Below are 25846 nucleotides of genomic sequence, written 5' to 3'. Positions count from 1 at the left end.
GAACGCTCTAAGCAATGGTTCATTGATTGCCACCAAGCTAGTCTCTAGTCTTCCATTTGCAAGAATACTATGCCTTTCACTTCAGATGTAAATATGTGTTGTGGCGAGTGGTTGTCAGGGCTAAGACACACGTGTAAGGCTGTTCCTGTTAAGCTGACTCTGGACCCACTTTGCTTCTTCTTGGGTGGGATAGTCACCCATCTGTCATTTTGGAGATGCTCCAGCATAATATGTTACACTCTCCTGGCCTGAGGCCTATTACCCAGAATAAAAAATGTCCACCCCAAAAGAATTTTCAGTGCTTGACTGCATAGTCCTCACACTGGCACAATGACATTTCTTCTTTATAACAGTCACTATCACGATTTCCTGACAGCAGTCTCTCTATCATGACTTCCTGACAGTAGTCTCTAGTGCAGAACACCATACCTCTATTATATGAATTCCTGACAGTAGTCTTTAGTGCAGAACACCATACCTCTATTATATGAATTCCTAACAGTAGTCTCTCTATCATGACTTCTTGACAGTAGTCTCTAGTGCAGAACACCATACCTCTATTATATGACTTCCTAACAGTAGTCTCCCTATCATGACTTCCTGACAGTTGCCTCTTTAGTGCAGAACACTCAGAATAGTCACAAAACCATAACAGCCATCTTCCCAGATATTGCCAGACTCTTTCCATAGGGGCTCACACACAGGGTGTTCCTTTCTCACACATAGGGGATGATTTACTAAAGGAAATGTACTGTACAGTGCAAGTGCAGTTGCTGTAGATCTGAGGGGAAGCTCTGCTGATTTCTATCATTCAATCATGTGCAAGCATGTTTTTGTATTTCCCTTGCATGTTCCCCTTAGATCTAGAGCAACTGCACTTGTAGTGTACAGACAATTTGGGGTTGATTTACTAAAGGCAAATAAACTGTGCACTTTGTAAAGTGCAATTGCATTCTGCAGGAGCAGTTGCTCCAGAGCTTAGTAAATGTGCAAAAGCTCTGCTGACTTCCGTCATCCAATCATGTGGAAGAAAAAAATCTTTTTTTTTTTTCATTTTGGTTGAACATAATTGGGTACTTTTTGCAAAGTGAAACTTTACCTCATGTATTATGTTGTGAAGCAAATGCACTTGAAGAGTGCAACTGCACTTTTCACAGTGTACAGTCTATTTGCCATTAGTAAATCAACCCCTTTGCCTTTAGTAAATCAACCCCATAGAGTGCTCCTCACTTTGAGGCCAGCCTAAACTAAGCCACAGGACTTGCTACAGGAAGGTCAGGGGTGGCAAGGTTGCTCCATCTTTCCCCCAATGTATCCTCCTCTGATCACCCTGGCAGTCCAGCCCAGCAGAGGACTCTTTCTCTCTCTCCCTCCAGCACAGCAATACATTTTACTGACAAGGGGTGTCCTGCTCCCATACCCCAACTCCACTGGGCTCCACCCACAGCTGGCATATGAAGAGGCACTAACTCCACCAACTACATCACCAAAGGAGGAGAAACAATCAAAGTGCACTTATACCTGCCAACACACACTTATAAAAGTGAATAAGTATTCAGCCAAATTGATTCACTTGGCCTTCACAGGAAAGAAGAAAGCAATGGAAGAAAAATATATGCTGACTTGCTTGAACACTTGGCTACCATGCTGATTTTCTGACGTTTATACTTCCTGTGGCACTGACTCAAATGGCTGCAAACATGCAAATCAGTCACTTCCAGCGTAGTCAAAAACCATTGAAGCCTGCAGAAGCCAGCCAACTAGCATTATTATTATTATACAGGATTTATATAGCGACAACAGTTTGCGCAGCGCTTTACAACATGAGGGCAAACAGTACAGTTACAATACAATTCAATACAGGAGGAATCAGAGGGCCCTGCTCGTTAGAGCTTACAATCTAGAAGAGGTCAACTATACCAACCTCCATAGTTCTCCTCTGACAAGATTTTTTAATTATATAGTTACAACCTGTAATTAATACAAATGTTAGGAGTAGAACTCATATGTACAAAGTATAATGAATGTGAATGAAAAGGAGCAGCTGTGGTAAAATTTTTGATATGTAACACACAGGTCATAAGTATTTACAGACAATGACTAATTAGTTGAAAAGTTTTGAGATTGATCTACACGTATACACTTTATTTTATCTTGTGATACACAGACAGATATAATACCACTTCTGATTTGCTGTACAGGGGTCCTTGGTTTAACCCCCCTGGCGGTATTCCCGTGTCAGGCTCGGGGTGAAAAATCAGTACCATTAGCGGTAACCCCGAGCCAGACTCGGGACTGCATCGCTGGATCCAGGATGAGTTTACTTACCTTATGCCCTGGATCCAGCAATGTCCCCCCTCTGTGCAAGCGGCTCGTCCTCCGCTCGATATATCACGGAGCCGAGCTCCGTTCCCTGTGAGCGTTGCGACTCACGGGGATGGAGAACGGCAACAATTTCAAAAAGTGAAACACACACATTACATACAGTATAATGTAATCTTACAGATTACATTGCTGTATGTAATTATTTCACATCCCCTTTCTCCCTGGTGGTCTGCCCAGTGTCCTGCATGCAGTTTTATAATATAAATACTTTTCTTTCTGTCTGGAAACTGGAGATTGTCCATAGCAACCAAAACTGTCCCTTTACAGCAAAAGTGGTTTTAGACCAGCTAGAAAACAGCGATAATAAATTAGAATCACTCGCAGAATTGAGCGATAGCAACTTGTGGGGAGATCCGCCATCAAATACTGAAAAGTAATGACAGTGACAATTCTGCAACTGAGCAAATTTCAGTGTTTTTGATTTCATTACATTATTGAATAATTTTTATTATTATTATATTATTATTTGGTATAATTATTTCTAGTTATTTATTATATTATAATTTATGATTAAATTTTTCAAACTTTATCATACCCGGGATGTCTGCTAGACTCTGGTTTAGACAGATTTAAATGAGTTATTCCTAAGAATTACAGGACTACAATATAAAATGCTAAATTTCCATGCAAAATAATTGTACCGCTTTCAGCACCTAAAATCTGAAATAATCATACCGCCAGGGAGGTTAAAGCAGTAAGCTATTTGCATGGAGTTTGCTTGAGTTTTCTCTTTCCTGCTTCAAAGGGTGAGAGAGAGGGGGCAGGGGGGGGGGGGGGCAGAGAACACTAAGCCACCTTCATCAGTCTCTGCACCATAGGAGCTTACACTTTAATATCCCCACCACAGTCACACACTGTCATATTAAACATTTATATAGCTCTGACATATTCTGCAGTACTGTCCGCAGAACACTAAGACATTCACATCATTCTCTGCACCCCAGTAGCTTAAACTCCAATAAACCAGCACAGTCACAAATTATTATCCTTCATATTCCACATTGCTTTTCAGAGATCACTGGGCCAGTCAATCTCTGCACCCAAAATGAGTACATTCTAATGACCAAATCAACCCCCACCCCATTCCCCCCAAAATTGCACAATATTTTATAATACATTTACATAATTCTGACGTATTCTGCAGTGCTGTAAAGAGAACATGGTGCCAATCGCATCAGTATCTATCAGTAGCTTACATTCTAATGCAACCCCCCCTCCCCAACAGTTGTACCCTGGTAGAAATTGCATCTACAACCAATTGCTGCAAAACAGTAATAATCCCTATTCCAGTAGGCTGAGAACAAATATTATTAATATTCTTATTGGTAAGTGGCTGCCCCCAAACACACACATAAACACACACGTATAATATTTGGAACATTGATCCAAATTCCCAGTGATCACCAACATTGCACAATGATTGTATTGTTTGAGTTGGAAGCTGTTAACCTTTCTTCATGGGTGACTGGGATGATCCTGTATCTATTCTGACGGCTCAGGAGATTGACAGGCAAACTTAGTTGCACAGCTGCAGTCCGGCATTTTTAGTGAATCGAATGTGTATATTATATCCCAAAACCATATTCAGAAATTTCAGCCTATCGTGGAGTTCTGATATTGCCATGTGACAATGTTAGAACTCTTAAAGAGTAAGAATGCAGAAAGAGGAACTTCACTGGAGTTGTAAAAATGTAAAAAATCAGCAGCTACAAATACTGTAGCTGCTGACCTTTAGGAAAGAGATACTTACCAGTCCACGGAGTCCAGTACTGTCTTCCCCACAGCGATTCTTCACCACGCTCCAGGTCTGCGTCTGCCATCTTGGATTCGGGAGCTGGTTGTCATGTCCTGATGTCTCACAGGTGGCTGTGCATGCACAGGGCATGACAATGCAGTGAGACTGGTCCTTCAGTCTCCTGAGATGTGTGATGTATCCCAGGAGGCTGCGGACAGTGGGGGGAGAAACGGATGGACGAGGGGAAACAAGCGCATGTCATTCTTGCCCAGGTGAGGATAGAGGAGGTAGGACTCGGTGCTGGTTATAAAAAGTGCCCAGTCCATGGACAAAATACTACTTTTTCCTTTTTGGGTGAAGGTCTGATTTAAGTAGGCAGTCAGAAGGCTTTTTCAGACCTACAGTATACTGAAATTGCCCCCTCCCAATTCTGTTCCCTATAAATTCATATACTGTAAAATACCTGATATTATACATTTCTTTACTGCAGATTCTGGTGTACCAGTCTCCCTCCTGAGATGATTATGTAATCAAATGTGAGAGCATTTGTCTTTTGATTCTTTTGTGAAGTAGGGCAAGAGGGAGAAAAAGGAAGCAGGCGTTCGGTGTTGCTGATTTTCTAAAGGGTAAGAAACATATGTTCAGACAGAGTCATGATCAATGTTCCTAAATGAATGGAATCCAGAACACTGGCTTGGGCAGGAAAGGTAAGTATAGTACTGTGTGTACAGTTAAGTGATAAGTTAGAAAAGGAATGAGTGTGGTTTCAGTGTAGTGCCCTAAACATATGCCTGAAGCTGGGGTTGTGACAGATATGTAAGTACGGGCTCTGAATATAACTAGAGGAGTACTGAGTACACCTGAGCACACACCTTGCTGGCCCTCCACAAAACCTAGACACTGGCTTGCAGATTCTTTTCCAGCCAAGACACTATGGAATCTCCAAACTACAGCACCCCATCCAAGTATGTCAAAACCTGTAGAAAGCTGCAAAAGGCAGTTTTCTCCACTCCCCATCTATGCTCTGTAGTCCTGCACTGAGCCAATGTACACATTCTGTGTCCTTTAAATGATCAATGTCACAGTGGCAGCATCTTATAATGTCACAGTATACATTGGGTATATTATATACTATATACAGTATTAGATATATATTAGGAAGTGGTCTTTAATTGCTTGAAATGTTTTGTCTTCCTTTCTTTTTATTTTTGACAGGAGTTGTTCTTCACCTGTAATAATTTAATCCTCCTTATACAGTATATATCCATATCCAGACAGTTGCTACTATAGATGCAAATGTATGTCAGCTTTTAAAAAAATGCACTTGCCTCAGTGAAGCTTGGCCAAGTGTTAGTTAAATCAGTAAATAAACTGAAAAGTAATTTACTTTGAAACTTTTTTTGTTTTGTTTAGTAACTACTGCGTGCGTAGTCTATTCTGAGTTTTCTTAGGGAACCTACACAAAGTCAGTGCACACGCAGTTATTATGTAATCTGTTGATCTGCATGTTGACCTCAGTGTACAGTATATGTAGGACTTTTTTACATTTCAAACACAAAGAACAGACAATCTGTAATTTTTAGTCAGTTTTAAATATATTGCATTATGTAAAGTTGTGCATTCTACCTGCAGAGGACAATTAAAGGGGGTGTATGTTGATGGCTCATACATACAGGTATGGTCATCATATGTGAATCTTCTCACCTGTTTGATATCAAAGAAGGCCTCCAAACTTGTCTGCAATCCATACATGAAAAAAACATGCACTAATGGAATAAGTGCTAAACCAAAGGATAAAAGTGTCTTGGGGGTCAGAAAAATTCCCCTTCATCAGAGCTACAACAAAACACAGTAATTACACAACATAATATAATGACTGATCCACTGTAATGCCCCCGTACACACGATCAGAAATTCTGCCAGCAAAAGTCCGATGTGAGCTTATGATCGGAAATTCCGACCGTGTGTATTCTCCATCAGACTTTTGCTGGAGGAATTCCCGCCAGCAAAACATTGAGAGCAGACTCTCAATTTTTCGGTCGGAAAAAGTTCCAATCAGAAATTCTGATCGTCTGTACCGATTCCAATGCGGAAAATTCCTACACATGCTTGGAAACAATTTGGTGCATGCCCTGAAGCACTGAACTTAATTTTCTCGGCATGACGTAGTGTTTTACGTCACCGCGTTCTTGACGGTTGAAAGTTCAGAGAAATTTTGTGTGACCGTGTGTATGCAAGGCAAGCTTGAGCAGAATTCTGATGGAAAATCTGATCGTGTGTACGCGACATAACATTCATGGTCACATTTATATTATAGTGTGCTTTGTTGTAGCTCTGATAAAGTTTTTTTTTCTGACCCCCGAAACACGTTGGCTGTTTTTTTATAAACCAATAAATTAATTTTGCCTCTATCTATCTGCCCCTTCTATCCTTTGATCTGGCTCTCCTTCCATTGGTGCATTTTTTTTATACCCTGCTGGGTACCTACTGATGGGTAGCCTTGTCTTTTGTGGGCAGCCTAACTTGAAACCAGTGAGCTCTCTGAAATGATTTGTCCTCCCACTACTTTGTATGAACTCAAATCAAAGTCTCAGTGCCTCTTGGATGTTTTTTTAAATTTTTTTTAGCATTGCAATCTGCAATCCATACATGACGAGATAGTTACCAATTTAGAACTAATCCTAATATGCTTGATAATAGTTATAAGTTATATCATTGAGTCTGCTCAGATACTGCCTGTTTCAGTCTTATTACTCAATGCATGGTTAATGCAATGAAGACTTGAAATTTCAATGCGTGGCAAAAAAAAAAGGCTATTTAAATCTAATAACAGGAATCCCCAAGTAAACCACAAGATCTGATTGATTTGCTCAGTTCAGACAACTGATACAGAAAGTCATTGCTAACAATAATTGGTTAAATTTATGTACAAAAACAATCATACAAGGGCGATAACCTGTAAATATATAACAAACTGATGGGCGATGATAATCTGTAAATATATAACAAACTGATTTTGTGACCTGACAAAATCATTCTCAACAGACACTCCTTATTGATGGACAATTCCATTGTGAACAATTGCGTAAAAAAGAGTGGATAGTGGAATAGATGTGACATCGGTGTAAACTCTATAGGCACAGTACATTTATTTGAAATTACAAAAAAATAATTAGAAATTTGTTGTATTTTTCAAACAGCAGCCAGTTGTATTTCTAAACCTGAAACACTGTTATGATTCTTATGGTTGTATCCGCCTCATAGTCAAATCTTTGGCTTGGGCAATAAAACCACTTCATATGCGGGACAGGTTTATACAACAGCTTTTCATACCAGTGACTTTTTTTGTTTTGTTTCATTCTAATAATCTGCATGCAAACTACTTACTGAGCTGATGTCCGGCACTTTTGGATTTGACCTTATGCTGCATTCTTACAGCTTGTGTCACATCATGACTTTTCAAGCCTGTAATTTCATGCCTGAGATCCTGTCACACAATAGGACCTTCTCCCAAAAATGCTGCATGTCTGACAGGATTAATCTCACATTGACTTCTACTCTGAGATGATGCAGCGATCAACACTGTTGGGAATTTTTATGAGCAGTTAAATAGTTGCTTATCTAACTATCTATCTATCTATCTATCTATCTATCTATCTATCTATCTATCTATCTATCTATCTATCTATCTATCTATCTCACAGTAGGCCCTACATTTGCTAATGATTTAAATATACCACTTTTATCTACAATTATTAAATATTGTAGTGAATGCTAAGTATAGCTCCATTAACTACAACAATGTGAATTAAATGCATGAGTTTCACAGTGTATTAACCAGCTTTCATCTCATGCATTAAGAAGCCCCGGTGGCTGGGGAACAGCACAATGCAATATAAATGAACAGCCATGCAACGCTTCTCACCTACCATCTAATGCCTTTGTATTAGGTGAATCATAATGTAGCCATCTCATATGTTCAGAAGTACGCAGTGCTCTGCGTCCACCTTCCCTGAAGGGATTTAGAACAGTTTTACCTTGCTGCGTCTATTATCCCTATAGCAGCACAAAACCACTTAAGCCATTTCAACCCTTTTTTTAAGACCACATGGGTGCCGGTGACCTTTCAGTATGATATGCATTAAATATTCAGCTGCAATCCACTGTCTTTATACGTTTTTACAATTTCATCAACAAAAGCATGAGACGTGCCTAATAAAGGAGCACAAAGGAAAATATTTATATTAACAGTCATACCCTTAGGTCATTCAAATTTCTCTTCTTAAAAACAGTCTCCAGATATCCTGGGCAAAATGACGTTCACTCACTAAGATATTAACTATACAGTATCACGCAGTTCAAAAGCCTGTATGACATTGTTACTGAGGTTCTACTGAAAAGGCAATTCTTATATTATCACTGTGCTTTTTCTCTGAATAATTCAAAGAATCACATACAAAGTGGTAAATATGAGCAATGTTAATATGTTCTACAGGTATGGTACCATGGATGGGAGTACTCGAAGGAAGAATGCCACCCGAGAAACCACAAGTACATTAAAGGCATGGTTACAGGAGCACAGGAAGAATCCTTACCCCACCAAGGGTGAAAAGATCATGTTGGCCATCATCACCAAGATGACCCTCACCCAGGTCTCCACGTGGTTTGCTAATGCCAGGAGGAGGCTGAAAAAGGAGAACAAGATGACTTGGCCTCCAAGAAACAAGTGTTCAGATGAGAAGAGGCCATATGAGGAGGATGATGAAGAAGAAGAAGAAGATGAATCTTCCAAAGATAATATAAAGAATGAGAAAAAAATAGAGGGTTTGTACATTTAATTCTAACAGTAAACACAAGTGCACAAAAATAAGGCACACAATGGAATATAATCATTATTGAAACAAAATGTAAAAACATTCCAGTAAACAGTAGTGATAAATAGACAATAGTCATACAATATCTTTGAGAGCATAAATGCACACCTACCTATTTTATTATTTTATATATTGCTAACATATTTTATTTCACAGTGCAACCCAGAATACATTAATATTCCATAGTTACATAATTATTATTATTTTTAATCTTTTTATTCAATTTCTAAGCCCTTGTACACACGGTCGGACATTCTGATCGGACCGTGTTGTCGGATAAGCCGACTGTGTGTGGGCTCCATCGGACTGTTTATGTTGGAATATCCGACGGACAAAGTTTTAGAGCTGGGCTATAAAACCTTCCGACAACATGATCCAATCAGACTTTGTCCGATTGTGTGTAGAGAATTCCGATCGGACAAAGTGCCACGCATGCTCTGATCAAATTCCTAGACCAAAGCTAGTGGCTACTAGCCTGAACATAGTCCTGTCGTAACGAAATAACGTTGTTACGTTACGTACGATCGTATTTTCCGACAACTTTGTCCGACCATGTGTATGCAACACAAGTTTCGGACAAAATCAGTTGGACAAAATCTGACGTATTTTGTTGTCGGAATGTCCGACTGTGTGTACAAGGGCTTAGACAAAGAGACAAAACAAAACACAACAAAATATCATACACATTGAACTAAAGTATATTAGTGAAATGTCAAGATCATTGCAGCTATCAATCCAAAATTTAAATTCTAAATAAAAAATGGAAAGAATATAATAATTAACAGAGAGGATATTTTATCTGGGCTTAGATCTAGGCCATCCCGTGTATCCATTCAAATATAAGACCTCACCCCATATGGTAAGAAAAAAAGAGGAAGCAAACCTTAGTCCCTTCTATCACCAGTAGCCCCAAGCATCCCCTATAAAGAAACACCCAGATTATGATTCATTAATCCCCGTCTGTATTAGATGCCATGTATGATTTATCCAGCCACTTTGCCCAGACTTTATCGTACTAACTATATACAGTGGGAGATTATCATTGTTTCTAATATAAAAGAGTGGAAGAACAAGGTTTCTTCTAATTCAAAGCAATGGCTTTTCTTGCATAGATAATGTTGTATTAACAAATACAAATTGTTTGGACACTGTAGGGAAAATAGCTTCTACCAAACCCAGCAGGCAAACAGGCATTGAAACCGTTAAAGGAGCAGAGGTAATAGAATTCAATAAATCCATCACTTCCACCCAAAAAATAACAATATATGAGCAAGTCCAAACGATGTGTGTGAAATCCCCCTGAGATTCTCCATACTTCCAACACTTAGAAGAGCACCCAGGATTTATCTTTTGAAGCCTATAAGGCGTAATATATGCTCTATGTACAAATTTAAATAGGATCCTGAGGTCTCTCAAGAATACCAGAGATCACAGAGGGAAATCCCACTCACCCCTCCAATACTCCATATCCAAATCTGGTATATCTCGCATTCACCTAGCTTGAAGACCCTCTAGTGGCAAAATATAAATCAAAGTAAGATGAGAGTACAGTCTCAAGGTAGGCTTATGCAGGCACTCAGACCTAAGTACTGATTCCAGAGTGGATTGTATCAACATTAAACTATCCTGGGGAAACTGCATGAAAAGTGTGGAGAAGCTGGAAATATCAAAATAGATGGGAACTTGGTAAATTAAAAGTTGAGATAAGTGTAGATAAAGTAGATAGTTTCTGATTAGTAACCACTTGAGAAAGTAATTTAACCACTTCAATACAGGGCACTTAAACACCTTCCTGCCCAGACCAATTTTCAGCTTTCAGCGCTGTCGCACTTTGAATGACAATTGCGCGGTCATGCTACACTGTACCCAAATGACATTTTTATAATTTTTTTCCCACAAATAGAGCTTTCTTTTGGTGGTATTTGATCACCTCTACGGTTTTTATTTTTTGCGCTACAAATAATTTTTTTTTGTTTCAGTATCAAAACTTTGTAAATAAGTACGTTTTCTCCTTCACTGATGGGCACTGATGGGGCTACACTGATGGGCACTGATAAGGCGGCACTGATGGGCACCAATGAAGTGGCACTGATGAGGTGGCATTGATGGACACTGATAGGCGGCACTGATAGGCGACACGGATGGGCGACACGGATGGGCGACACGGATGGACACTGATAGGTGGCACAAATTGGCACTGATAGCTGGCACGGATTGGCATGGATGGGCGGCACAGATGGGCATGGATGGGCGGCACAGATGGGCATGGATAGGCGGCACAGATGGGCATGGATAGGCGGCACGGATGGGCATGGATAGGCGGCACGGATGGGCATGGGTGGGCACTGATAGGCGGCACAGGTGGGCACTGATAGGCGGCACAGGTGGGCACTCATAGGCGGCACAGGTGGGCACTCATAGGCGGCATTGGTGTTATACTGTACTAATGGATGCCAATCAGTGCCAAACAATAATGCCTGCCAATCAGTGATGCCCATTGTGGGCACTGATTGGTATCCATTATGGGCACTGATTGGCATCCATTGTGCTGACTGGCATCCCTGGTGGTCTAGGGAGGATTACCTTTTCCCTGGTGGTCTGGTGGCGTCCCTGGTGGTCCAGTGTGGGCATCCTTGGGGGGGCTGTGCTGATAATCGATCAGCACAGACCCCCCTGTCAGAGGAGCAGCCGATCGGCTCTCCTCTACTCGCGTCTGACAGACGCGAGTGAGGAAAAGCCGATCACCGGCTCTTCCCATTTACACTGTGATCAGCCGTGATTGGACACGGCTGATCACGTGGTAAAGAGTCTCCGTCGGAGACTCTTTACCGAGATCATAGTTGCCGGGTGTCAGACTGACACCCCGCAACAACGATCGCCGCGATGCGTGCCCCCGGGGGCGCGCAGCAGCTCATAATCCTGATGACATCATATGACGTCCGGTCAGGATTATAAAACCACTTTGCCACCGTCAATTTGTAATAGGGCGGACGGCAAGTGGTTAATATTCTATTTAGTCCATGCAATAGGAAGAGTAGGATTAAACCATAGAAGGGCATTTGGAGAAATCGCACCCTTTGGATAACACTCGCATCTAACACCAGCCTCCTGGGCTTGAATTGTATTAACATGAGAGTAGTCACCTGGTAGGATGCCCTACGGCCCCTAAATAAAAGTACCTTAAAGAGGAAGTAAACCCTGATGGGTTTACTTCCTCTTTCATTCCCTGCAAACGCAAAGCATAATGGACTACTATGCATCGCATAGTAGTCCATTATGTGTCACTTACCTGACACAGGAGCCAGCGATGTCACCGCTGTCCCCTGTAGTCCGGCGCATCCATCTTTTCGGTGGGGTCTCGCAGCTCCGCTGCTGTCATTCGGCGGAGCCGCGATGACATCACTCCCGCGCATGCGCACGGGAACCGACACGCGCGGCAGCTCCATTGTTGGAAATGCAGCGCTTAGTGCGCCTGCGCGCCGCTGTCTACGGCGCATGCGCCGTAGACAGCGGTGCCTGTCTTCGGGCAAATATCTCCTAAACCGTATAGGTTTAGGAGATATTTCTTGGACCTACAGGTAAGCCTTAATCTAGGCTTATCTGTAGGTCAAAGTGGTTTGTAAGGGTTTACAACCACTTTAAGAGCTATGGAACCTACCAATGCTGCTTCTATGGAACCTACCAGGAGAGTGGAGGAGTTAGATAAATCTGGGCTTAACCACCATATGGCCATATGGCCGTAACCAGCTGAGTGGCCAAAAAGTATTTATATAAATCCGCAAAAGTTAAGTCTCCCTATTCACAAGGGTGCATCAGGGTGCTTAATTTATACCCGGGGTTCTCTGATCCACATAAAAAAGATGAAAAAAAATGATTTAATCTTGTAAAAAAGGATACAGGGAGCCACTGAGCAGAATGTCTAAATAAATACATACATTTTGGTATAATTTCATTTTTAAGAGATTAATACATCCAAATATGGACAATGCTAGCGACTTCCATGCTTTAAATTTTGACCCAATGTCTCCTAGAATAGGAGTCAAATTCAAAGAAATAAACTTAGAAGCCCAATAGTCCAATTTACCTTCAATCCTGTAACCATTAAAATGAATCCAGTATCTCCAAGGCCCCTTGAAGTGAGGGTCCAGCATTGTTCAAAAATAATAAAAGGTTGTCTGCATACAAGGCTACCCTCTACTCCAACCAGTCAATCCGCAATCCCTTAATATTGGGTGAAGTGCATAATGCCTCCACCACTGGCTCCATAGCAATCACAAAAAGGGTTGGAGAGAGAGGGCAGCCCTGCCAAGTCCCCCTAAATAATGAAAAGGGAAATTACAGTCCTCCCTCCATTTTCACTGCAGCTGTGGGATTCCTATATAAGACCTGAAACTATTTTATGAATATCATTGGACAGCCCATTCTGCGGAGTACTTCCCACAAAAAGGGCCACTTCAAGGTATCAAAAGCCTTTTCAATATCTAGGGAAGCAATGACCCTAGATCCTATATTAAAATGTGAATCATAATTATTAGTATATAATCTCCTCAAATTAACATCAGTAGCTCTACCATAGTTACATAATTAGTCAAGTTGAAAAAAAAAAACCAATTCCATATACACAGTCCTATATGCACAGTTGATCCAGAGGAAGCCCCAGAAAAGCATGATCCAATTTACTAAAGTGGGGGAAAAAATGAATTCCTGATCCCCCGAGAAGCAATCGGATATTCTCTGGATCAACTCAACTTCACCTATAAATGTTAGTACCCAGTTATATTATGTACATTCAAGAAAGAATCCAGGCCTTTTTAAAGGAATCTACTGAGGTGGAAATAACCACCTCTGGAGGGAGTCTATTCCACATTTTCACAGCTCTTACTGTGAGATGGAATAAACAGTGCAATGTTCAGTAAAGCATATGCACATACTTTACAGCAAATTTTGGATAGAAGTCTTTGTTTTGGGTTGGCTAAAAAATTTGGCACACCCAAAGAAAACCTGTGCAAACACGGAGAAATCAAAATCCACGCAGACTGTATTCCTAGTGAGCATGGAATCCATAATCTCAACACTACAAGCTAAAACTGACAAAGACAAAAAATGGTGTTCAGAAGCATGTTTGATGCCTGATCAAGTGAAAATGTATGTTTATGCACTGTGCAGAAACGTTTGATATTGGCCATCTCTAGGAGGAAATAAACAACTGGTCATTAAAATCCAACCGATTCTTTACTCAATGTCATACAAAGTATGTTTGCAGTGGTTTTGACATACCCATAGTCAGACAATTATTGGTTTCCTATCCTAATTTAATCAACAGGATCAGATGATCATCTTATGTTCATGGACTCCTTTAACCCTCATACTCCTATTGATATTCTTCATACCAGGGCAAAAAAGACTCAAGATTCCTATACAAACCATAAGTCATATTGGAATTTTAAAAGTCTGATTTGCCTAATTTAACCACTTGCAGAACGGACCAATTTGCTGGTCAAAGACCAGACCCCTTTTTGCGATTCGGCACTGCGTCGCTTTAACTGACAATTGCGCGGTTGTGCGACGTGGCTCCCAAACAAAATTGACGTCCTTTTTTTCCCACAAATAGAGCTTTCTTTTGGTGGTATTTGATCACCCCTGCGGTTTTTATTTTTTGCGCTATAACCAAAAATAGAGCGACAATTATGAAAAAAACGCATTATTTTTTACTTTTTGTTATAATAAATATCCCCCAAAAATATATAAAAAAAACATTTTTTTCCCTCAGTTTAGGCCGATACGTATTCTTCTACATATTTTTGGTAAAAAAAATCACAATAAGCGATTATTGATTGGTTTGCGCAAAAGTTATAGTGTTTACAAAATAGGGATAGTTTTATAGCATTTTTTTTTTTTTTTTTTTTTTTTTACTAGTAATGGCGGCGATCAGCGATTTTTATTGTGACTGCGACATTGTGGGGGACCCATCGGACATTTTTACACATTTTTGGGACCATTGTCATTTATACATTAATCACTGCTATATAAATGCAGTGATTCCTGTGTAAATGACACTGGCAGTGAAAGGGTTAACCAGTGGGTGGCAGTGTAGGGGTTAAGTGTTCCTAGGGGTGTGTTACTGTGGGGGGGTTGGGCTTTCATTTAGTGAACACTGATCTCTGCTCCAATCACATGGAGCAGAGATCAGCGTCACTAGTTGCTAGGCAGAATGGAGAAATGTTGTTTACACAGCATTTTCTCCATTCGGCCGCTCCGTGAGACGATCCCGGGGATGCCCGCGGCGATCGAGTCCGCGGGTCCCGCGACCGGACTCACGGGGGTCCCGACCAGCGCGGGAGCGTGCCGCCGGCGGCGCGCTCCCGATGGCAGGGCGGCATTGAATATTGGACGTACCTGTACGCCAATATGCCTGCCCGTGCCATTCTGTCGACGTACATCGTTGTGCGCTGGTTGGGAAGTGGTTAAGCAAAATAGAATATCCCATATTTAATCAATAGGTAAAAAATGAAGAAGCGGAAATTGTACTGTAATAATTCTGACAAAGCTGATTCTCGCTTTGATAAGCCTGCCTTATATTTATACCAGGCCACCTTACCTTAATGTGCAATAATCAGGCCTGGGTGTGACAAGTGAAATTTAACTTAGCTTTCTAAACAATTGTGGTTAATCACAGTTCATTCATGATTCAACATGGACGGGGGCAATTACTTTTTTACATAGGGCCAGGCAGGTTTGAACAGCTTTTTTCCCCTAATAAATGAAATAATAACTTAAAAACTACATCTTAGATTTACTCGGGTTATCTTTGTGTACTATTAAACATTTGTTTGATGATCTGATTCATTTAAGTGTGAAAAATATGTAAAAAAAAAAAAAAAAAAATTAGGAAGGGGCAAATACATTTTCACAGCACTGTATATGTAAAGCACTGTGTAAATTGATGGCAATATATAAGTACCTGAAATAAATAAATATGCAGCTCATTTGGGGATCCAGAGATAAGAACATTTCTAAGTGCACTATTGTGCAGAGATGGGGTTGACTGAGTCAGGTATTGGAGGGAGTGATATTACCAGAGACAATATACTGCTGACTTTGGGTGGGAGATAATGACACTTATAAATGGCATAAAGAAATGCTATTCCATATCTAAAGGCACATCTTATTTGATGGTTTCCAAAGTTGCCTACAAGCCTCAAACTCTCCCATGACCTACTATTGATTAGTGAGGCCACTCACCATTGTTTTGGTTCAATAGCAAGACGTAGGAGGTGAGACGGTGCTAGCACAAACATGATTTTAGGAACTGAAGTCAGAGATTGCATAACAGATATATTTTAACTTTAGATCACCACTAGGAAGAGCTTTATGTTATTCAATGGATTTCGGTCATCATTTTCTTGTCTATGGCTAGAATCAGGCACACTAAATGTTATGTTTTCAGCAGAATACTAAGAGAATAAATTAATGCTATTGATGTCTGGTTTCATTGCTTCCTCCAGTCGCATAAGCATGCACATTAAAGTGGAAGTAAACTCCCCTATCGTTTTCATCCACGGAAGCTGCCATCTTTGCCTCTGTTTAATCTTCAGCTGCCACGGTGCTGCACACGTGATCCGTTATGACACCAGCCATTGGGTGGTTTGACAGTTTGCCTGAGAGCACAGCCAATGTGCAGTTAGTATTCCCGGCATGCTGTTTTTTTAAACTGTTTAAATTGATGGGTTTACTTCCACTTTAAGATGGTTCAAGCATGCACATCAATGGGATAAATCATTTAGTGGTTGTAATGTTTGACTCCTGACTAATGCTATTGTTTGATTTTGATCAAATATGACTTCATTGCCTTGCATTGTTGTCCAATTTGAACAATAGTGTATTGATAATGTGAGGTGCTAGATAGAAGTAGAATCCTTGTAGGATAATGCAGTTTTAAGTATGATATATCAGCTGATTTATTGGAGCTTTAATTGTCAATTTTAATTCTGTCAGCAGAAGAAAGTGGCGGAAGAGAAGACAAAGACCTGGAACTGAGTGACCTTGATGACTTTGATGCAATAGAGTCTGAAAGCTCTGAATGTGAACTGAAACAGCCATTTCATCATCAGTCCCAGGAAGGACACCAAATGAGGACCAGAGATTGCCTCAATGAACATTGCAAGGATGTACTGCTTAAGATGCCTTTAAGGGCATCAACGGTAGACCAAGAACTTGATCGGGCTAAGAATTGCCTCAAAAGCGTTGTTGATGAATGTGAGCAAGACTTAATGAGAGCAAGACAGAGAGCCTGTGAATCCAAACTATGTTTTCCACAGCAGAGTCAACAACTACTGGATTCTAAACCACGAATATGGTCACTAGCTCACACTGCCACCTCCTTAAATCAAACTGAATACCCATCATGTATGCTAAAGCACCAAGGGTTGTCTTCACCTTCTTCATCCTCATCTTCTTCTGCTGTTTCCACACCAGTCTGTGTTATTGACAGGCGTCAAGATTCCCCTGTAACCAGTCTCAGAAACTGGGTCGATGGGGTGTTTCATGACCCATTATTCAGACACAGCACTTTAAACCAGGCCCTCACCAACACCACTGTTTCTTGGGCCACCACCAAAGGAAGCGTTCTTGAAGCTGGCTCCTTAGGACGTTCTGTTGGGAACCCTAGCACTATAACTAAAGGACATGACACAAACAAAGAGTTTATTGCATTCCCCAAATCTGGCAGCAAAATGTTTTGCTCGTAACTTTATTAAATGTGAAGCTTAAACTTTATAGCAGAGACAGAGAACATTAATCTCAAATTGGGGCCAGAGTAAAGCCCTTGCAGTGACTGTTAAAGTGGTTTTAAACCCAAAAACAAAAATGTGATATATTGCAGCTTACCAATTCTTGAAGTGGTGGCTGCATTTGTTTCTTTTTATAGGCTTTTTTTACCTTGTTTAACAGACCAAGCTGTCTAGAAAAAGTGGCAGTTGGATGGTTAAGACAAACCACTGACAGGATGGTTAGCTTTCATTCATTTATGTAAATCCTTTAGCCGAAAAGAAAAAAAACTGTTGCTGTAGGTACTTAAAACGTGTTAGCTGGAGTTCACTTTATAATCTTATTGCTTTCACCAAACCATTTCCAAATGGTTCCAAATCCAAAGACATGCAGGTAGATTAATTGGCTTCTGTCCAAAATTGGCCCTAGTATATGAATGGAGACCTTGGATTGTGGGCTCCTTGAGGGTAGGGACTGATGTGAGTGTACAGGGATAGGGACAATTGTAGACACTCACTCAGGTTGAACTGGATGGACTGGTGTCTTTATTCAACCTTACTAACTATGAGACTATTTCCATATATGGGTACCTCATTCCTAGTTGGATACTGTATACAAAACAAAACAATACCCAAAACAATAAGGAATTTGTAAAAAGTATATTTATTTTTTCAATACAGATAAAAATATGTAGAGGCAGAATAAAAGACTGCAATCAAAAACATCATGAGTTTATATGACATACCTAGATTCCATCATACGGAGATATCTTCAATATTAATCTATCACTTGTATTGAACCTCAACGTGTCTCAACCCATAAAGAGTTTTTATCAGGCAGTAAGCAATGAAGTAAAAAACCCAATAATGCATAGTAAAAGAGCACTGTTTGCATGACCATGGTCTGACTTTTAGAGGCTTTCCTCTCATAGATATTAGGTAATCATTCCATCCTTGTTTTGAGGGTGTGGCTAGGCTTGGTATGCCTTTTATTACACCTTTACATCTCAGGGTTTCCCTTGGATTTGCACTGACTCTTTCACTATGCATCATTGGGCTTTTTACTTCATTGTCTATTCCTGATGAAGACTCTTTATGAGTTGAAACATGTTGAGGTTCAATACGAGTGACAGATTGATATCGAAGGTATCTCCGTATGATGGAATCTAGATATGGAATTCACTTTAATATATTAGTCAAGTCTAAATCTGCCAGTCCATCAAACAATACCCTCTCTACAGTGTGAAAATGCTACTATACTAAGGTGTCTCTTTTGCTCCTCCATCCACACTATTGTTTTATCTGATTGATGTACAATTATTTCAAAAGAATGAAATCTGCAAACAGTTGGATAGCCATAACTTTCCTTCCAATCAATTTAGATTGCATCAACCTAAGTTTGATCAGCCAGGGCAGAAGATTGTTGATTGTTTTGCATTGATCAGCAACCCTGAGATACTTTGTTCATTAATGCAGTTGCATTTTTATAAGACTACATGGTGAAAACAGAGATGTGATTAATAATGTTTGATCAAAAGTTACAATCATATCTTAAATTAGTATTAAACCCCCAGCAGTTTTTTTTAGCTTAACATACTGAGCAGTGAGCACAATAAAATAAACATTCCCCAGTAAACAATTTGCTAAAATACTTACCCTAGTACCTATAACCTATAGTTTACAACTTTCAATGCTGCTGGTTCCTGCTCTCTTAGATCTGTTTCTGTCCCAGGAAAAAGTTAACATTGGGCAGTGCAGTCTGTAGTCAGTCTGTTTGGAGACTGGAAGAAGCAAGAGGAGCAGGGGAGTGCCTCACCAAGCTAGGCTGTGTTTCTATTGCTGCACACAGTGTAAGGAGACACAGCTCTAGTGTCTGCAGGCAAGGATGGCTCCATAGAATGCTGCAAGAGAAAGGAGCTACCTGGCGAACCTGGGGCAGCAGCCATGGCACTAGCTTAAACTGTAAAATTGACAAAGAATACAAGATAAAGAAGATGCATACCCAATAAAAGATTAAAGTGGTTGTAAAGGCAGAAGACTTTTTTGTTATCTTAATGCATTCTATGCATTAAGATAAAAAGCCTTCCATGTGCAGCAGCCCCCTCAGCCCCCCTAATACTTACCTGAGCTCCCTCCAAACCAGCGATGTTGCACAAGTGACTTGATTGTCTGGGATTCTCCCTCATTGGCTGAGACAGCAGCGAAGCGCCATTGGCTCCCGCTGCTGTCAATCAAAGTCAATAATCCAATGAGGAGTGAGAAGGGGTAGGGCCGGGACATGGCTCCGTGTCTGAATGGGTACACGGAGCTGCAGCTCGGCTCGGGTGCCACCATAGAAAGCTGCTTTCAGTGGGGGCATTCAACAGGAGGGAGGGGCCAGGAATGCCGAAGAGGGACCCAAGAAGAGGAGTTTCTGGGCTGCTCTGTGCAAAAGCAAAAGTATAACATGTTTGTTATTTTTAAACAAAAAAAAAAGGAGACTTTAGTATCACTTTAAATCAGCTGCTGAAAGGGCTTAAGCGGATCTTTACTGCATCTGAGCACCACAAACCAAAAACACTATTTAATAAATTTTTAATATTCAAAGGAAACTCCCCCATCCATCCCGAGCTCTATGCTTTATTTTGTTGAGAAATCACCCCCTAGCATTTCTGCCCATGGCCATCTTGAATAAGATCAAATGATTAATGTGGAATTTAAGAATCCATCTGCCTTTAGCTCAGGCATGCAGGCAAGACAGTGTGTGCTTAGCTGAGAAACCCCTCCTCCCCTCCTGAAGACTTCTGGAATGTATGACATCATTTGCCTAGGCAAGAAACCAGGAAGTAACTGAATGTAAAAAAAAAGTTTAAGGCTGGGTTCACACTATTGCGAATTGGATGCAGGTTTCCCCGCATCCAATTTGCATGTCAGGAGATTTTGACCGGCTCTCTATGGAGCCAGTTCACACATCTCCAGAGCAGCTCCGATGTGAATTGTCTGTGCGAATTGTGAGTCCTGTGCGTCTTCTGGTCTGTTTAAGGTCTGAAGTCAGCCAAAAATTTGGACTGAAATCGAACCTGAAACAGCGAACAGGGATGTACTCCTGCTGTGAGCTGCTCCATGCGGCAGTGTGAACTCAGCCTGAAACAAGTAAATATGATATACTTTCCTATCTATTTACTAATGCTAGCATCTTAAGGATTATAGAGTGTGAAGTTCCACTTTAGAAAGACTAACGCTGCGTACACATGATTGGATTTTCCGATGGGAAATATGTGATGACAGGCTGTTGGCGGAAAATCCGACCATTTGTACGCTCCATCGGACAATTGTTGTAGGATTTTTCATGGACAAATGTTGGATGGCAGGTTTTAAAATTTTCCGTGGACAAATGTCTGATTTTCTGAGCGTGTGTACACAAGTCCGTCGGACAAAAGTCCAAAGTACAAACACGCATGCTTGGAAGCAAGGACGAGCCAGAAGCCGTCGGTCTTGTAAACTAGTGTTCATAATGGAGAATTAACATTCATGACGTGGCAAATGATGAAATGCAGCGCACATTCTCTTCTTCTTTAATGGAATAATAATGAAGCTGCTTTGCTGGTGATACTGATAGAGTAGTTATTGAAAACTCATTTTCAAAGGCAATTTTTTTTTGTGATATCAAGAATAATATTAATATGCTTTTTTTTCATCAAGATACTACAACACTATTATCCCATACTTTTTAAGATCAAAGATACAACTATGTTGGTGTCCCTTGTCAATTTTACATTGTATTTTTTTTTTTATGTAACTGCCTACTCCCAAACTGTCATTTGAAGTAAAACACATAGCCAAGTATTATTCCCCACATTTTTTTATTGTGCATTAAAAAAAAGAAAACAAATAAAATTAGACCTGCTATCTGCCAATAGAACTTAACAAAAAAGTGCATTCTATGCATCCAAAAATATAGAAAATATAACAAATCAAATCATTATAATTCAACCAAAAAATAAAATAAAAGCCTCATGCATGTGTCCTGCTTCTTAATATAGGGGGTCAACAATGCCAAGAATTGGTGAAAGCAGGGGTCCGTCATCCGGAGATAATTCCGAAAATTATCTGGATTATTCTCCTGGAGCTCCCGCCGCAAAGGCATATGACATAATTGGTCACTATTAATAAAGCAACCACTTTTTGGTCCAAGAACTCCTCCTCCTCCTGTTCCTGGACTGGACTTGGGTCAAAGCAATAACTCCAAGGCCAATAATAAATGACACGTTTTCTCTTCCAATTCTGGTTGACAAATGGCCATTCAGAAACTGAAAAGCATGAAATGAAAAGCACGAGCTGAAAAGCGCTAAGTAAATAGCGCAAAATGAAAAGCGTGAATCGACATTCACCAAACTTCTACTAACATGAAATTAGCAGAAGGAGCCCAAAGGGTGGCGCTAAAGAGCTGAAAAACCATGTAGTACGCCACGTTGGTGTTTGTTGGCCGACAATTCCTTGCCGTTTGTATGCAAGACAAAATCCAGGCACACACCTTTGGATAAAAGTCTGAGGTTTTGTCTGTGAAAAATCTGATCGTGTGTACAAGGCTTAAGGGTTTAATATTACTTTATGGACTGAAACCTACTTACCTGTATACAGCATATAAGTGAAGAGGATTGCTGATTATAGCTCAATTATTCCTAACAGAAGAGATTGAATGAAGAAGAAATAAATGGTTTATTAAAGCATGTATGGCCACCATTAAACAAGAAGTGCGTTACTGGCAGGATCCCCAGATGAAAATAAAGGGAACAAAAAAAACTTAAAAGAGAAATCTAGTGCAGCCACCACATTTAGGATAGGTAATAGATGACATTTTTGTTTTTGGATTTATTACCGCTTTAGGATATTCTGTTCAGCCATTCATCTTTGTTTGAATTCTCTTTCTTAAAAAGTCTTGGTGTTGTGATAGTTATTTATACCAGTGTGTAAAGCACGGACTACTATGTGTTGGAGTTCTTTGCAGTTTACAACTCAGAAGTTTACAAACCCAGAAGAAGGAGTTTTCTTATCAGTTGAAGCATGCTAGACTAGTAATGGATCATCCGGACCTTTTCTTCATTTCACACATGGCACTCCTCCTGACTTTACACTCATGCACATGTTGGACTTTTAAACGGTATTTCTATTTGTTCACTCCAATAAATTGTATCAGAAACAAACAAGGGGCGAGTCTGTTTGATTGCCAGACTCTAATCTGTATGTTACTGGTCAGATCATGGTCTGTTAGATCAGAGCCACTGACCTGCTGTGTATGACCAAGAGCTGCCTGTAGAGTGTGAGTTCATGGCTTGGTCCTCACCATTTAAAAGGTCTCTTTCTGAGAGGCAGTGTGAGTATGGGAGAGTATACAAGGGGTCTGTATACTGTGTGTATGGGAGAGTATACAGGAGGTCTGTATACTGTGTGTATGGGAGAGATTAGAGGGGGTCTGTATACTGTGTGTATGGGAGAGTTTACAGGGGGTCTGTATACTGTGTGTATGGGAGAGTATACAGGGGGTCTGTATATGTGCGTATGGGAGAGTTTACAGGGGGTATTTAAACGGTGTGTATGAGAGAATATACAAGGGGTCTGTATACTGTGTGTATGGGAGAGTATACAGGATGTCTGTATACTGTGTATGGAAGAGTATACAGGGGGTCTGTATGCTGTGCGTATGGGAGAGTTTACAGGGGGTCTGTATACTGTGTGTATGGGAGAATATACAGGGGGTCTGTATATGTGTGAATGGGAGAATATACAGGGGGTCTGTATACTGTGTGTATGGGAGAGTAAACAGGGAGTCTGCGTATTGTGTGTATGGGAGAGTATACAAGGGGGTTTGTGTATTGTGTGTGGAAGAGATGGATGTGTATATAGACTGCATACATCTCAGTGCACAGGAACAACCAGTCTCTTTCTTTCTTTCTTACACTTGCCATTCAGCTGTCAACAATTATCTCATTCACCTTACCAAAGCCTATCTATCTATCTATCTATCTATCTATCTATCTATCTATCTATCTATCTATCTATCTATCTATCTATCTATCTATCTGTTATCTATATACCTGTTATTTATCTATCTATTATCTATCTATTTATCTATCTATCTACCTATCTACCTATCATATATTATCTATCTATCTCTTTATAGATAGTGTTTGACTGTCTTATCATCCATCTCTCCATCACTTGCCATTTGTATATATAGAAATATACATATCATATCTCTTATCTCATCTATCTTCCTAATGGCATATCTATCTATCTATCTATCTATCTATCTATCTATCTATCTATCTATCTATCTATCTATCTATCTATCTATCTATCTATCTATCTATCTATCTATCTATCTATCTATCTGTAATCTATATATATATATCTGTTATCTATCTATCTATCTATCTATCTATCTATCTATCTATCTATCTATCTATCTATCTATCTATCTATCTATCTGTAATCTATATATATATATCTGTTATCTATCTATCTATCTATCTATCTATCTATCTATCTATCTATCTATCTATCTATCTATCTATCTGTTATCTATCTATCTATCTATCTATCTGTAATCTATATATATATCTGTTATCTATCTATCTATCTATCTATCTATCTATCTATCTATCTATCTATCTGTTATCTATCTATCTATCTATCTATCTATCTATCTATCTATCTATCTATCTATCTATCTATCTGTAATCTATATCTATCTATCTATCTATCTATCTATCTATCTATCTATCTATCTATCTATCTATCTATCTGTTATCTATCTATCTATCTATCTATCTATCTATCTATCCTTTCTATCTATCCATCGTGTTCTTGAGTAAATCATCATAGTAGTATCACCACTGCCTTTCACCATCTATATATTAGCACTCTGAATATCACACTGTGTGTATGTGTGTGTATATATATATATATATATATATATATATATATATATATATATATATATATATATATATATATATATATATATATATATATATAGTGTATTCTTTTCTTGTAGCCCTCTCACACTTGCTCCTCTGTAGACTTTGCTGACAATGACTTCACATCTTCCTAAGTCCTGATGTTATCACCGTTTTGAGTCTAATGCCTCCCTTAGCATATATGGGGTTTCCATGAACCTGCATGAATATTTTAACATTTCAGGATAGATGATTTAACGTTTCTGACATTAAAATAAGAGTGCAGCCAAGAGAGAGGAAAAGACTGTGGTGTTTCTTTCTTTCCTTTTTACGAGTGACTGGAGAGAATGAGCAAGTTTCTTAATAAGCCACTAAGACCATCTCTCACTTTCTAACTATGTGAGTGTATAGAGAGGGCTGAGCTGGCCCTGTATCTGGTATACAGCAATGTACAGAGTACAGATACAGGCATGGAGGGGCTCTATCAGATTTATTTCTATTCTAAGCCTCACATATTTATTTGCTCCTGACAATGCTTACTCACTTAAAACATTGATTTCCAAAGACTTATTTCCATGTACTTGTGACTGGCAATTAAAGAATGTAGCTGGTAGCAGTAGATCAGATTCTTTGCACAGCTGTACAGGTAGCTGTAATTGGATTGTATGCAGTCATATAAGCTGTCATTGTATTGACTTTCGCTCTCCTGGATGATATTATCGAGATCACTGAACCTCTCCGCTGATCTAGCTGTCAAAAGACTCAGAGAGCAGCCCCCGGCCCTGGAAAATGTGCATCAGCCAAGATAATTTGAAGTGAAATTTTCATTTTGACAGTAAACCCCTCAATTTCTAGAGGATCTGTACCTTGTGATCTCAGTGGCAGGGGTAGGCTTTACAGAAAGCCACGTCTTCAAGTGAAAAGGGCAGAAGAACTCGAATTTCTTGTAACAGATAAAAGGGCAAAAAAGAGAGTCAAGGGTACCTGACAGTAATAGCAAAAGTGTACTCTCCAGAGAGAAGAGGGCTTGCTGGAGGCAAGGAGGAATGTTAATGCTGACCTAGCCAGCAGGATGACAACCTAAACCCAGTCCTTGCTCCAAATGCTAATAGTCACACAATTGTCCAAAACCACAACAATCTGCTAGGA

General features: G+C 39.9%; 1 protein-coding gene across 1 annotated transcript in view; it reads left to right on the top strand.

The window, feature by feature from the left end:
* Positions 1-18563, top strand: part of IRX4 (iroquois homeobox 4) — a 39089-nt gene extending 20526 nt beyond the window's left edge. Inside the window, exons 5-6 of the mRNA XM_077491936.1 lie at positions 8616-8944; positions 16993-18563. Coding sequence (XP_077348062.1) covers positions 8616-8944; positions 16993-17741 — 1078 coding nt within the window. The 3' untranslated portion in view covers positions 17742-18563. The remainder of the gene's footprint in view (positions 1-8615; positions 8945-16992) is intronic.
* Positions 18564-25846: the final 7283 nt, after the last annotated feature.

This window comes from Lithobates pipiens, unplaced genomic scaffold, assembly GCF_037356315.1.
Source record: "Lithobates pipiens isolate NorthernLeopardFrog02 unplaced genomic scaffold, aLitPip1_a1.2 Scaffold_19, whole genome shotgun sequence".
Classification (NCBI taxonomy): Eukaryota; Metazoa; Chordata; class Amphibia; order Anura; family Ranidae; genus Lithobates; species Lithobates pipiens.
This window is presented reverse-complemented; position numbering and strand designations above follow the sequence as displayed.